Source organism: Oenanthe melanoleuca, chromosome Z (assembly GCF_029582105.1).
Source record: "Oenanthe melanoleuca isolate GR-GAL-2019-014 chromosome Z, OMel1.0, whole genome shotgun sequence".
Lineage (NCBI taxonomy): Eukaryota > Metazoa > Chordata > Aves > Passeriformes > Muscicapidae > Oenanthe > Oenanthe melanoleuca.
Window position 1 is genome coordinate 39,591,169 of NC_079362.1, and position 12,238 is coordinate 39,603,406.

Sequence of the window (12,238 nt, forward strand, 5' to 3'; positions counted from 1 at the left end):
CAGTGAAATGCTGAGATGACAAAGCAGGTATGGGGTGGGGCTCCAAAGCTGTCTGAGTCACAGTCAAAACAGGACTACTTCTGCTTCCTACTACTTCTGTGCCTGGGCATCCCATTCCCACCAGCACAAGTATGACACAAGTATAACCCAAAACTGGCCCCATTTGTCTCACAAAACCAGAGAAAAATGCAAGCCTTTATTCCTTGGTGAACAAGCTCTCATAAAGAAAAAACAGTATCTTTTCTACAACAGCAAAACAAAATAAAAGCTATTTAAAAGATATATAAAATACTTGTTTGCTCAAGCCATAGAACAAAATGTTTGCAGCAGATTTAAGATCAATACTCAAAAAATTCCAGAGACTACATTTCTTCTAAAATAAAATATGATTTTGTGATGCCTAATACTGTTCTTTAAGCTCAGTCTTATAATTCATATGCATCTGAATGATCTTGATTTAGAGAGTTGTACTCTTTTACTATTTCTCAATTTCTCTCTCTTATTTTATTACTGATAAATTTAGCAAGATCTGCTAGTCATCTTTCTCATTTCAATATATTTGTATTCTGCATGCTAAGTTTACTTTTTCTCACAAAATCTGACTAATTGCATCTTCATGCTACCTATTTAGGAAAAAATCTCAGCTGATCAAAATTTAGGCTTTCCAAGCAAACAGCATGTGTATTTAGAACATATGACGCTTTTAGCTAACTTCCTCTTACTTTTGTCTGACCATAGAAAATGCTAGTATTTGTGTATACAATCATACATCTAATTGAAATTTAAACGTGAATAACCAGCTTTCATAAAAAAACACAGAAACTTTAGTTTCATAAAAATGACAGAAACTTCAGACAAGTCTTGCATGGCTGCACTAGTAAGAAGCTTTCATCAGACCAAAGATTGTTTATCTCACCACAGTCAATATGACATGAAACATGCTGAGCCTGCAGCCACTCAACAATTTTACGGAAGAAGGAGGTAAGACAGGATTTAGAAACATTTTCATGTTGGGTACCCCAGCCACACCTGCTTGCAGGTATAAGCTTATATCTCACCTGCTTTGGTAAGATATGCTGTCCTTCCATGCCAGGCCCTTTCCAAAAAGCATCTTACCAGGAAAGGATAATAGAGGGGAAGTCAAAAGTATTTCCAATAATATGAAGCACAAGGCTGTAAGTTCCTGTCTTGGAAAGGTACCATAAGTTATTCTGGGAAGTTTCCACTATTTACCTATCTTCAAAACTATATACTTGTACACATTTTGCTCAGGAAATCTGAATTGGAATGGGAAGGTGAATTCTCATGAGGGCCACCTCATAAAGCTTATTAAGAATCTCTCTTTCTCATAAATATGAATGCAAAAGCATGGTACAAAGAGACCCTTCTCAACAAGCCAGTAAATTAGGTACTTATTTTCTGATTCATCTCTTCAATGACCAAGAAGATCAATAGCACTCTGGCCCGTGTCAGCAATAGCGTGGCCAGCAGGACCCGGGCAGTGATTATCCCCCTGTACTCAGCACCGGTGAGGCCACCCCTCAAATCTTGTGTCCATGTTTGGGCTCCTCACTGCAAGGGCATTGAGATGCTGGAGCGTGTGCAGAGAACAGTGGCGCTGGGGAAGGGTGGGAGCACCGGCCCTGTGAGGAGCAGCTGAGGGAGCTGCGGGGGCTCGGCCTGGAGCAGGCCCAGGGGAGACCTTCTGGCACTCTGCAACTGCGATAAAGGACGGCGCGGCCAGAGGGGGATCGGCCTTTTTCCACGGGCACCCGGTGACAGGGCAAGAGGGCAGAGCCTCAAGCTGCGGTAGGGGAGGCTCAGGTTGTGCATCAGAAGTAATTTCTTCACAGAAGGGTGATGAGGCGCGGCCTAATCACAGCTTGCCCAGGGAGGTGGTGGGGTCACCATGATAGGACGTTAAAGGAAAGACCGGACGCAACACTTCGGACAACTGGCTCGTTGGAACGTCGGTGCCAGGCCAGGCACGCTTTCCCAGCCCGCTGCCCGTCCCCGTCCCCGCCTCCCCGCCCGGCCCGGCCCGGCCCGGCCCCTCGGGCGCGGAGGGCGGGCCCGCGCTGCCGGAAGAGCCGCGCGGGTCGGGCGCGCCGAGGGGCCGGCGCCGCTTCCGTCGCGCCACAATGGCGAGCCCAGGGCGGCGGGCGGGCCGGCGGTAGCGGGAGGTGAGTGCCCTTCTCTCGGCGGCCGGCGGCGGGGCGAGGCCTTTCCCGGCGGCGGGCGGTGTCCACCGGCGTGCTGTCCCCCTCGCCCGCCCCTTTGCCGCCTCTCCCCCTCCCTGCATCTCCGCTCCCTCCCTGCCTGGCCCTGCCGCGGCCCCTCTGCTCGCGGGCTGTGTCCGGCTGAGGCGGCAGGTTTGGGTTATGCTGCGCCACGGTCCCTCCACCAGGGTCGGGGGTCGGCATGGCGGTGCCGGGGACCTTCGTTAGCCTGTGGGAAGGCGAGGAGGAGCGCGCCGGGAGCTGCGGCGTGGGGCGAGGGAGCCCTGGCCCGGCGGTGTGTGTCCTGCGCCGGCATCGGGACACCTGCGCTGGGTCCGCCGGCAGCGCGGCCGGTGCTGCTGGCCCGCGGGCCACCGTGTCCTGCCCGTCTGCTGACCCCCAGGGCAGCCCCCTGCCCACGCCGGGGTCGCACCTCCAGTCGTGGTTGGGAGCCGAGTGTGAACTTTGACTTGCCTCCTTCCTTCCAGTGCAGGGAGGTGTCGTCATCCAGCCTGGCGGCAGGGTGTGGGCGTTGCTTCTGGGGATAGCTCTGAAACAGGCTGGGTTTAGGTCACTCGGAAATTCGGGTTTGACGGCGTTTCATGCCTAAAATGGGGAGCCAGGTGCATTTTGTGCTTTTGAAACTTTTCTTTCTGCTCTTAGCTGCAGCAGCTGCATTTCCAGAGATATACGTTACTGGGTAAGAATTCCGGTCTTTAGGACAGAAATCCTGTTTATTCTTATGTGGGACCAAAAAACTATCTTCATCTTAAGAGGGGCATAAGTACTGAAAGCCTTCAGGCCTATAAAATACAGACACTGAGACGCCTAAGAGTGCTTTTGTGGCCTGCAGAACTTAAGAAAAAAGTAAAAATCAGACACCCTATTCCTGTATTAATGGCAACAGAAGTGCATTTTGTGATGTTTACGTACTTGAAAATGCTTTTGACGTGTCTTTACGGCTTTATCTGTATCCTTAAGCACTCTTATTTTGAAAGAGAAAATATTTTTTGTTTGGTGTGTGTATATATATACGTATGTATTAAAAACATTAAATATTCGGTGTTGATGAGACTACAGTCTCTTCCTGTAGTTCTCTTTTCACAGTCCATGTGGCTTATTGGCAACATTGGAGTTGTAGCTCTGTGGAAGTGTTTTGCAGTAAGAACATGGAGATAACCAAGGAAAAGGGAGTCGATATGCAAGCAATTCAGTGGTCCAGATGTTTTAGACAGTGCTAAAATAATATGAAATAGGAGTGCTTAATACTGAGTAATGTGAGACCTCACAGTGGTGGTCTGGCTAAGATGTGCAGAGTGCACATTGTTTCTAAGTCACTGTAGGATCCTTGCCTGATAGCTAGATGGCAAGTTACCTTCTGAATCTCTGTGTCCTTTGATGATCATGATTGTCATTCCTAACACATGATTTAGCATTCTTAGACACAGTGTCTACTGTGAGCAGAAAAGAATATTCTGATATGTGGAATGGCTTTGGGGCTTTGTTTTCACCTCCTTCAGCCTTTCTTTCAAAGATTTCTTGTACTGAGCTGAGACTGATGTAGACTCTAAAAATTTTCTATTTGTCTTAAAGGTATCTAGATTGTAGTGCCTGGAAAAGCCATGGGCTGTCTCTGCATTTTGTGAACCACCCATAGGTGGTAAAACATACTAAGAGAAGAGACCTAGCTGCATTTGAGACTGCCTTTTCTTGCCTTGGTTCAAGCCAGGACTTTGATTGTTGAGATTTCCATAGCAGTTAATACCCTGTGTTCATTCCTTGATTGATTTTAAAATACAGCTTTTAACTTTTTGATTTCTAGGAGGGAATCACTAAATTGAACAGCAATAACCATGGGAGATGCTGCAAAACCTTGCTTTGCCAAAAAAAAAGAGCAGGAAATTTTGCCTCAAGAATTAAAAGAAAGTCCCTTACAGAAAGACAACCAAGCCATGGATGAATATGAAACTGGCTATAGCAATAAAATCGATACCAGCCTGCAAAAGAAAAAGGGAACTCCAGGTCATTATGGAAGCAGTCCCAGACGAGGGCCACGAAGTGTTTTGAGTAGCCCAAATTCACTTAAAAACACAACTTACAGTCAAGGGTCAAAGTTAAATGATATCCAGAGAGACCAAATGAAGAAGTGGGTATCTGATGACCACCATGGTACTTCTGACACTTGGAGAGAGTACCGTTCTGCTGCCTGGATTCCTGGGCATGGCAGGACAAGAAAGGACTCTTCTCACGAGGTGGAAGGTGCTGGAAACAGAAATGTAAGACGACAACTTCAGGAAGATTTAATGAGCAAAGATGTGCCAGACATGCAGAAAGGAAGTTCTGGTAATCACATGTTTCTTTGTTTTTACATAACTATCCAGTAAAGTAGCTTCCTACTTGTGTTACTGAAAAGTAACATTTCAAGATTCATTCTTAAAGCAAAAAAGTGGTTTTTGTTCTCTCATGTGTTGCAAACTGTTGACTGCACTGCACTTGTAGCACTTCAGACAAATGGTTACAGCAAATAATACAGAACTTGTTTTATAGATTGTGTTGTCTTTGTAGTTTAGCCTGTGAGTGGTAGGAGTAAGTAGATTGCAGAATCTGTGAAGAGTCCCTGTTTGTTGTTTTCCCTGTACAATTTGATGGAATCTGTCAAGGCTGGTAAGAGATCTTTCAATTAAGCTGATAACAGGGTAAGATTGTTGGAACTACCAATGAGATCTGTAATGATGTATCTTAATGAAGATTGAAATCAATGCCATGTCAGTATTGTGAGAACTCAGGACAGCAATAACACAAGTCTAGTTCCTCATATATGTCTAACTTCTCTGTGGGCAGTTGGTACTAATAATCAGAGTACAAACCCAAAGCATTGAAATATTAGGAAGGACAGCCTAAGGGAGGATGAAGTGATCAATACCATAATACTTTAATTGAATGCAAATAAAGCAGAAAAAGGAAGCTTCAAAGAATACAGAGAATATTACATGTGTGTGGTGCTACTAACATGGAATGCCACTTGACAAGAAACCTGTCTTATTTTATTTAAGAGTGGGAGACAAAGACAGTAGTGAGCAGGCCCTCTGCTGAGAAGAACAGCTATTGCTGGTTGATACCAGGAAGTCCAGGAATTAAATATCCTTTCCCTGGATACTAGCTGACACTAAAAAGATAAACTGTGAACAGGTGCCCAGTGTCTCCCATTGTTAGAAGTAAACTGCACACAGCTCAGCCTCACATGAGAAGAGAGCAGAGTGTTTTCACAAGATTTTTCTTCAGTTTACTGGACATAATGAACTTTTTTTCTGTGAAACTTCAGAAAGTCACTGAGATAGATTTTGGAACCACTGGCAGTCATACTTGAGAGCTTAAGGAGAGTGAGCTACTGATTACAGAAAAGGGCAAGTGTCTCTTAAAGTGGAATTAAAATAATTTGTGTGCAGCTTAAGTCTTGGGAGTCAGTTTTGAAACAAATAATATACTGCAAGTATTTGAAAGGTAACAAAGATAAGAAGTAGTAAGTATGCATTTTTTAAGGAAAAGGTATGCCAAGTCATAATTTATGCATTTGAAATAGTCATCAGTCCCCTGTGGACATAGGAAAGACAGTTGGTAGCTACTGCTTCTACTAGTACTGTACTACTTTAGATACTCTTACAGTTCTGTAAGTAAACTAGAGGAAAATCGTCTGGATTAAAAAAATTTAAGAGACTTGCAGAGCTAATTTGGTAACTATACTCAGAAACTACTAAATATTTTGTCAGTAAAAGAAAATAGTGAGTGAATGCCTACTGTGTGAGGATTCTATTCCAGTCAATGTTATACCACTCTGATGATGAAAGAAGACAGCACACTTATTAATTGTGTGCTCTGAAAGTTGAATATGCTGTGAACCTGGTAGGAGTGGAATGCAGAAAAGCAGGAAGTTCAATTAAAATAACTTTGCACAATTGGGGAAATGACCTACATATAGGATGAAGTACAAAGGATGTGTAAATGCCATTGTTTAAGTAGGAATATCAGCTCTACAAATAAAGGAGGAAAAGTTACTATAAAGTAATATTTTTTTCAGAGAAGGATCTGAAATGATATTGAATCAGAAGGTGATAGTGAGTAATCATTATCATGGGGTTGTGAGGCATGAAAAAAACTCACAGTCTGAAGTACCCCTTTTTCTGAGTCTTCTGTAAACTCTGTTGCAGTACTCCCTCCAGTTTTGGTACCCCACTTGTATGAATAAAAGGGAAGCTGTGCAAAAAAAAAGCTAGAAGGTTGTCAAGATGTGTAGGAAACAGGAACTGTTCAAAAATGTGAACAATGACAACCTTTCTGCAGAAGGAAAAGGGTAGAGAGACATAATAACAATCTTCCTCTACCTAGGAAGGCTGTAAAAGCTGATGTAGCAAACTATATTGTTTCTTTCCAGTAGATGGGACACAAGGCAGTGGGCCTAAAATTGAACAAGAAAGGTTCAGATGAGGAATAAAGGGCAAGTTTCTGAAGGGAAAGCTAGGGAAGTTCTGGAGAGGTTGTCTGGGCAGCACATGGAAAACATACTTGAAGGCCTTTAAACACAGGTTAGCTGAGCATTGCTCAGATTTTGACAGAGTTTGTTTCATCCTGCTGTGAAGCTCAGGTATGGCATAGCTCACCTCTTGAGATCCCTTCAGAAGTTCTATGTCAAGTAGCAAAATTACTGAAAATGTTTCTTCTAGCATTTACTTGAAGTATTTTGTGCAGTTGTAGCTCATAAGGAAATTTACCGAGTCTCTGAGACACTGTTCTTTAGTATTTTATTTAATCATTAACCTGTAATTAGGTTAATGTACCTACACTACTGTACCTGCCAAATATTAGAAGTATTTATTTAATTTTTAAAATTTTTAAAGTTACTTGTTGACTACAGAAGTAATTGATAAGTAGGTAGTTGTCACAGGCTTTTCTGTGAAAACATTAATACACCTCCAGGTTCTGTCCACATTGATCAGTTAAAAATACAGTCAAACAGATGTGGCACATGTTGGGAATTTGAGCAGATGTGTTGGTGCAAAAATGGAGGATGTGGAGAAGGTTCAGAAGTTCAGACTTCTTTTCTGCTCCCTGGAGATTCCTTTGGAATACTGCTCCTACAACCTGTTAGGCTTAAATTCTCTTTATTGCAGCTCAGACTTGTGCTGCGGCTGAAATAAAGAAATTATATTGCCATTTTTCTCCTGGTACTGTTTATACCACTAACATATGCGTGCTGCTGAGTGAACTGAATCAAATAACTAGTTGCAAATTCGGCACTCTGTTGTTTCCATTTTGCCAATTATTAGAGACAAAAATTATGGTCACAGGAAATAAGTTTTGTAAATGTATTTGAAAGAGCAGTTTATTTGGGGGGGTTTTGGGCCTTTTTAAATTATTACTGATTAAAGTATCATGCTATGACAAGAGTTTGGGAGCCTAAAACAGTTGCATGAACTTTCTTAGAAGAAGGGAACTTTAGAAATTCCAGGCATTGGGGCATCCTGCATAGCTGTATAAATGAAAGGCAAGGTGTAAAAATAAAAAAATTATTCCTGAGATGATTTTTACAGGTGTTGGCTTTGGGGCAATAGCAGCTTCTTCTTCAAAATGATGATAAAATTTGCTTAAAAGTAGAAGTGGTATTTGATTTGTTCTGGAGGTTTTGCTGTAAGCACAACAATGTTTTTGAGCATTATTATCATGACAGTTTTACAGCTTTATTAAGCAATGTTCACATACTTAGCAAGTCCATTTTTTAGTCTGAAGTCAGCAGTGGTGCTTACTTTTTTCACTTGTGGTAGTACTGATCCACATAGTGTTTTTAACTGAAAGGCAAATGACATTATTACAGGTAATAATCCTTTATTAATTAATTGTCATATATGACAAATCTCAACAGTGCTGTATCAGAATGCTGCTAGGTCTTATAAATAATTCAGTTTGACCTACACTTTTTAATTCTGTCATACTTGTAGTGTAGCTTATTTGTCTACCAAAGCCTAACCAGATATCCTGAAATCTTTGGATATATGCTATCTTTTTGGTGTAATGGCATACAGGTATATCTATTGCATTTAGTTCTAATTTTTTTGCCGGTTTTAACAAAGATATCGAAATAAAGTAATTCTCCTCAGTGGGACAAATTAATTTATTTGTAGTTTGGGACAAAGGCACTATAGGTTGTGATACTAATATACACTTACCATCAGACTTGCACAGAAACCACACCAGGTAGGTGAACTGTACCTTCTTTGACTCTAATATAAGTAAAATGTTAATTAATGAATTTTATTTTTTTTAAATGCTGTGCGGCACTTTGCAGTTATTTGACGTGTTTGCTCTTATAACTCTCTATAAGAAATGAAGAAGCTTAGAAAATCAAGAAGACCGAGAAGAACTAGAAAAGATGAGTATGATCATGATGAAGTAGAAGGTCCAGTCATAGATGAATCTGTGCTGTCAGCAAAAGAACTTCTGGGGCTGCAACAAGCTGAAGAACGATTGAAGCGGGACTACATTTATAGACTGAAGAAGGTGCCACTGTCTTTACTTGTATAGATAGACCACTCTTATTTTTTGTGCATAAGTACATTGTAGAGGGTACACCTTGAGCAATATCTCTGATTGTAGCTAGAAAGTTTATTTAGAGAATTTAAGTAATGTTATTGCTGTTAATGAATTGTAAAAAGAAGAGGTTTATCTTTTGGGGTTTTTTTACTACAACATTGATAACAATTCAAGCTCAAAAATGGCTCCTCGGATGGAATGACATCAGATCTTAACTAAAATGCTGGAGTAATTGTTTGGTCAATTACTATATTCTTCTGTGGGCATTGGATATTTTTCTCCTGTAAAGATAGGGGGTTGGGTGTGATTGACATGGTATCATTATTCTGACATTATATTTGATGTGCGAACGTTTTGATGGCAAATATGGAGTAAAGGAAGCTAAAGTGTGTGGGTGTAAATTTCAGAGTTAGTCCATCGAACTTAGCAAGAATATTAAATGGAGTGAAAGTAATAGCTTTATATATTTTGGTGGTTTTTTACTGTCTTTATTTTAGCAACCTCGAAGCTACCCATCAGCAAAATACACCTGCAAATTATGTGATGTTTTGATTGAGTCAGTGGCTTTTGCTCATAAGCATATTAAAGAAAAAAGACACAAGAAAAGCTTGAAGGTGAGTTAAGCACAAGAAAAAATATAAACTGCAGTTTAATGAAACCTTCCTTATCCCACTAATGATGATGAAACTGCACTGCTTTTAAAACTATTCCACATTTAGTTTTTACTGTTTCAATCTTTTTAGAAACTGTTACATAGTGATACTGATGAAAACAGTAAGCTTGGTACCTGGACTTTGCAATGAGGGGTAGGAATAAGCAAATACAGTTGATATGGCAGAATTGGAAATTATAGCCTATATGTCAGAATGAATATTTCAGTTCAGAAATACTGTAAAGGTTAAGGACTTGTTTATATGTAAAGGAAATAGGTTTGTTTTGAACATAAGCATCAAAATAACTTCCAGCATAACATCAATTACCTTTTTAAAAAAGTATCTTCTGCTTTCTCTGCTTGAAGTGGACAAAAGTATGTCTTAAGCAGATTTTCCTCTTTAGCTCCTTCCTTTTCACACTTCATAGGTGATGAAAGAATTCATGATATTTTTTTTAACGTGCCAAATACATGTATATATATCTCTGAATGTTACTGAAGCCCCCTGGAGTATCGGATTCGTTATTGCTTCCAATTATCTACATTACCCGGAAAATTTGTGGTGGTGGTATTACTTGGGATGAATTGTTTGCATTCATTTAAGCGTGGTAAGCAACTCAAGAAACTCATTATAACATCAGTCTTGTTGTCTTGAAAGGAAAAGCAAGAAGAACAGCTGCTGACTGCTCTTCCTCCTCCAACGCCTTCTCAGATACAAGCTATTGGTGTTGCTATAGAAAATGTCGTGCAGGAGTTTGGCTTAAATAATGAAGATCTAGAAGAAAGGCTTAACATAAAAACAATGATGGAAAACTTGCTGCGTCAAAAATTGCCAGGTATTATTTGCAATTTAAGTGTTAGATATTCCAACTTATTAAAAACAAAATAACAACAAAAACTGAACAAACAAAAAAAAGAAATCAACCAAAATAAAAAATCCCCAACAGCTTATGAAATGAAAACTGAATTAAAAACCTTGGCTCTCTAAATTCTAAAATAGCATTCTTAGTTACTAGTCTGTTGAACTTCATGTAGCAATTTAAACTTGTTTTAGAATTAAATTGCAATGGTTTTCATCAGCAAAACAGGCCTGTAGTAAAAAGCAAAGATGAAAAGGATGTGGGAAGGATTTGACCTTCATGATAAGCCTTTACCAACAGCACATGGAAGGCAGGATTTAGTTCTGGGCTATTGAAGATAAGCACAGGAAAAGAAGGTGTAGGTTTAAGATCTATTGACAGTGCTGTAAGTAGCTGCACACTTAGAGTTAGGAGTAGTGTGAATGAAGTGCAATTCTTTTTGTTGCAGAGTGTTCATTAAGATTGTATGGCTCCTCCTATAGCAGATTTGGTTTCAAAACTTCAGACATAAACATAGATACCCAGTTTCCTGCCAATGTAAGTAAGACCATTTTATTAAGTATGTGTTAGTGGCTTTGAATGTTTGCATCTTCATGTAGATTATATTTTAAATACATTTTATAATGTGGTAGTAGCACTTTTTCTAAAGCCCATTGGTAAAACAGCTGTTCTGGTCTTAAAATAACGTTCCTTTCTTCACAGAACTGTAGTCATCAGGCAGTGTAATACATCTTTGTGTTTTATTTAAAATTCTTCTGAAAACACTTAAAACATCTGTACTCTATCAGTCCTATGAGACAGATGATTATTTATATTCTATAAAAGCTGGAATAAATGATACTTCTGTGATCTTGTCTCAGTACTGATCCTGGTTTTGTATTGATATATTCATTATGCACATTTTGATTACTAGGTTATATTTGAGCCATGAAACCATATTATGTTATTTATATGTGGAGTAATTTAAAGTCTTTATTTGTTGTGCTAATTGTTTTTATGCATCTTTGTGCTTAAAAAGGAATTAAGGACTTGATTCCATACTTAAACTTACTTCTACTGTAGTTGATTTGGCAGTCCCATTGTTAGAATTTAACATTTCCTTTAGGAAACAAAGAAGGACCCAAGTACGTATAATTTTAGAAAGCTCTAATTCCAGTTTTTAATATGATGTAACTCCACTGTGTCAGAATAGTCATATTTTAGCACACTGAAACAGTAATTGTGTTGGTGGGGGTTTTCTTACCATAACCAAGTCCTTGACAGAGGTAAAAATAACTTTAGTAACAGTTACTCCAGGATTTTTTTTTCCCTTCAGAACAAGCAGAGTTACATTTCCTTTTGATAAAACTTAATAATAGTGAAGTACATGTAGAGGTGGTTTTAAAATAGAGTTGTAGAAGATCACCTTCTTGACAGGTGGCTGATACAAAAACAGCTTTATTCCTTTTATTGACAGATGACTCAGCCAGATGTTCTCTTACTTGTGCAAGAAAGTCTCCAGAACAGTGGTAAGAAAAAGTTGCTGCCTTTTCAATTTTGTTAAACTATTACTGCTTAGTATTGTTACATTTCACCTCTGCTGAACAGGTGCACCATGTGCTGTTTTGTTTGTTTTTTTAGGGAGGTAAGAGACTGAATAATACTGCAGAAAAAAAATCATTAGCAATACTACTTTTGGTTTGGCATTCAGTGTTATGAGGGCTGAAGTTCTCTTATTTTTGGTCATGTGAGAAATTCCTAGTGGGAGGCTTTCTTCTTACATTACAAGAGAAGATGTCATTACACGTGAGGTAGACTCTGCTGCTCTCCCCAGCCTGCTGTGTTTGCCATGCATTGTACAGAAAGCAGCCTAAGTTGTTAACATGTACCAGAACCCCAGTAATGTACTTTCATGTTGTGGTTTCTTCTCCTGCAATTACCTGAAA

At 39.8% G+C, this 12,238-nt stretch overlaps 1 protein-coding gene across 3 annotated transcripts in view; it reads left to right on the top strand.

Moving 5' to 3' along the window:
* Positions 1-2,061: 2,061 nt before the first annotated feature.
* The window catches only part of TUT7 (terminal uridylyl transferase 7), a 35,813-nt gene continuing 25,636 nt past the window's right edge, over positions 2,062-12,238 (top strand). The window contains exons 1-7 of one of the 3 annotated variants that reach the window (XM_056514261.1): positions 2,062-2,183; positions 4,042-4,562; positions 8,593-8,768; positions 9,299-9,415; positions 10,112-10,289; positions 10,762-10,850; positions 11,770-11,821. In XM_056514261.1, coding sequence (XP_056370236.1) covers positions 4,073-4,562; positions 8,593-8,768; positions 9,299-9,415; positions 10,112-10,289; positions 10,762-10,850; positions 11,770-11,821 — 1,102 coding nt within the window. In that variant the 5' untranslated portion in view covers positions 2,062-2,183; positions 4,042-4,072. Of the gene's footprint in view, positions 2,184-2,295; positions 2,920-4,041; positions 4,563-8,592; positions 8,769-9,298; positions 9,416-10,111; positions 10,290-10,761; positions 10,851-11,769; positions 11,822-12,238 lie in introns of those variants that run through there. The other 2 variants (XM_056514264.1, XM_056514262.1) reach the window with 2 other exon arrangements.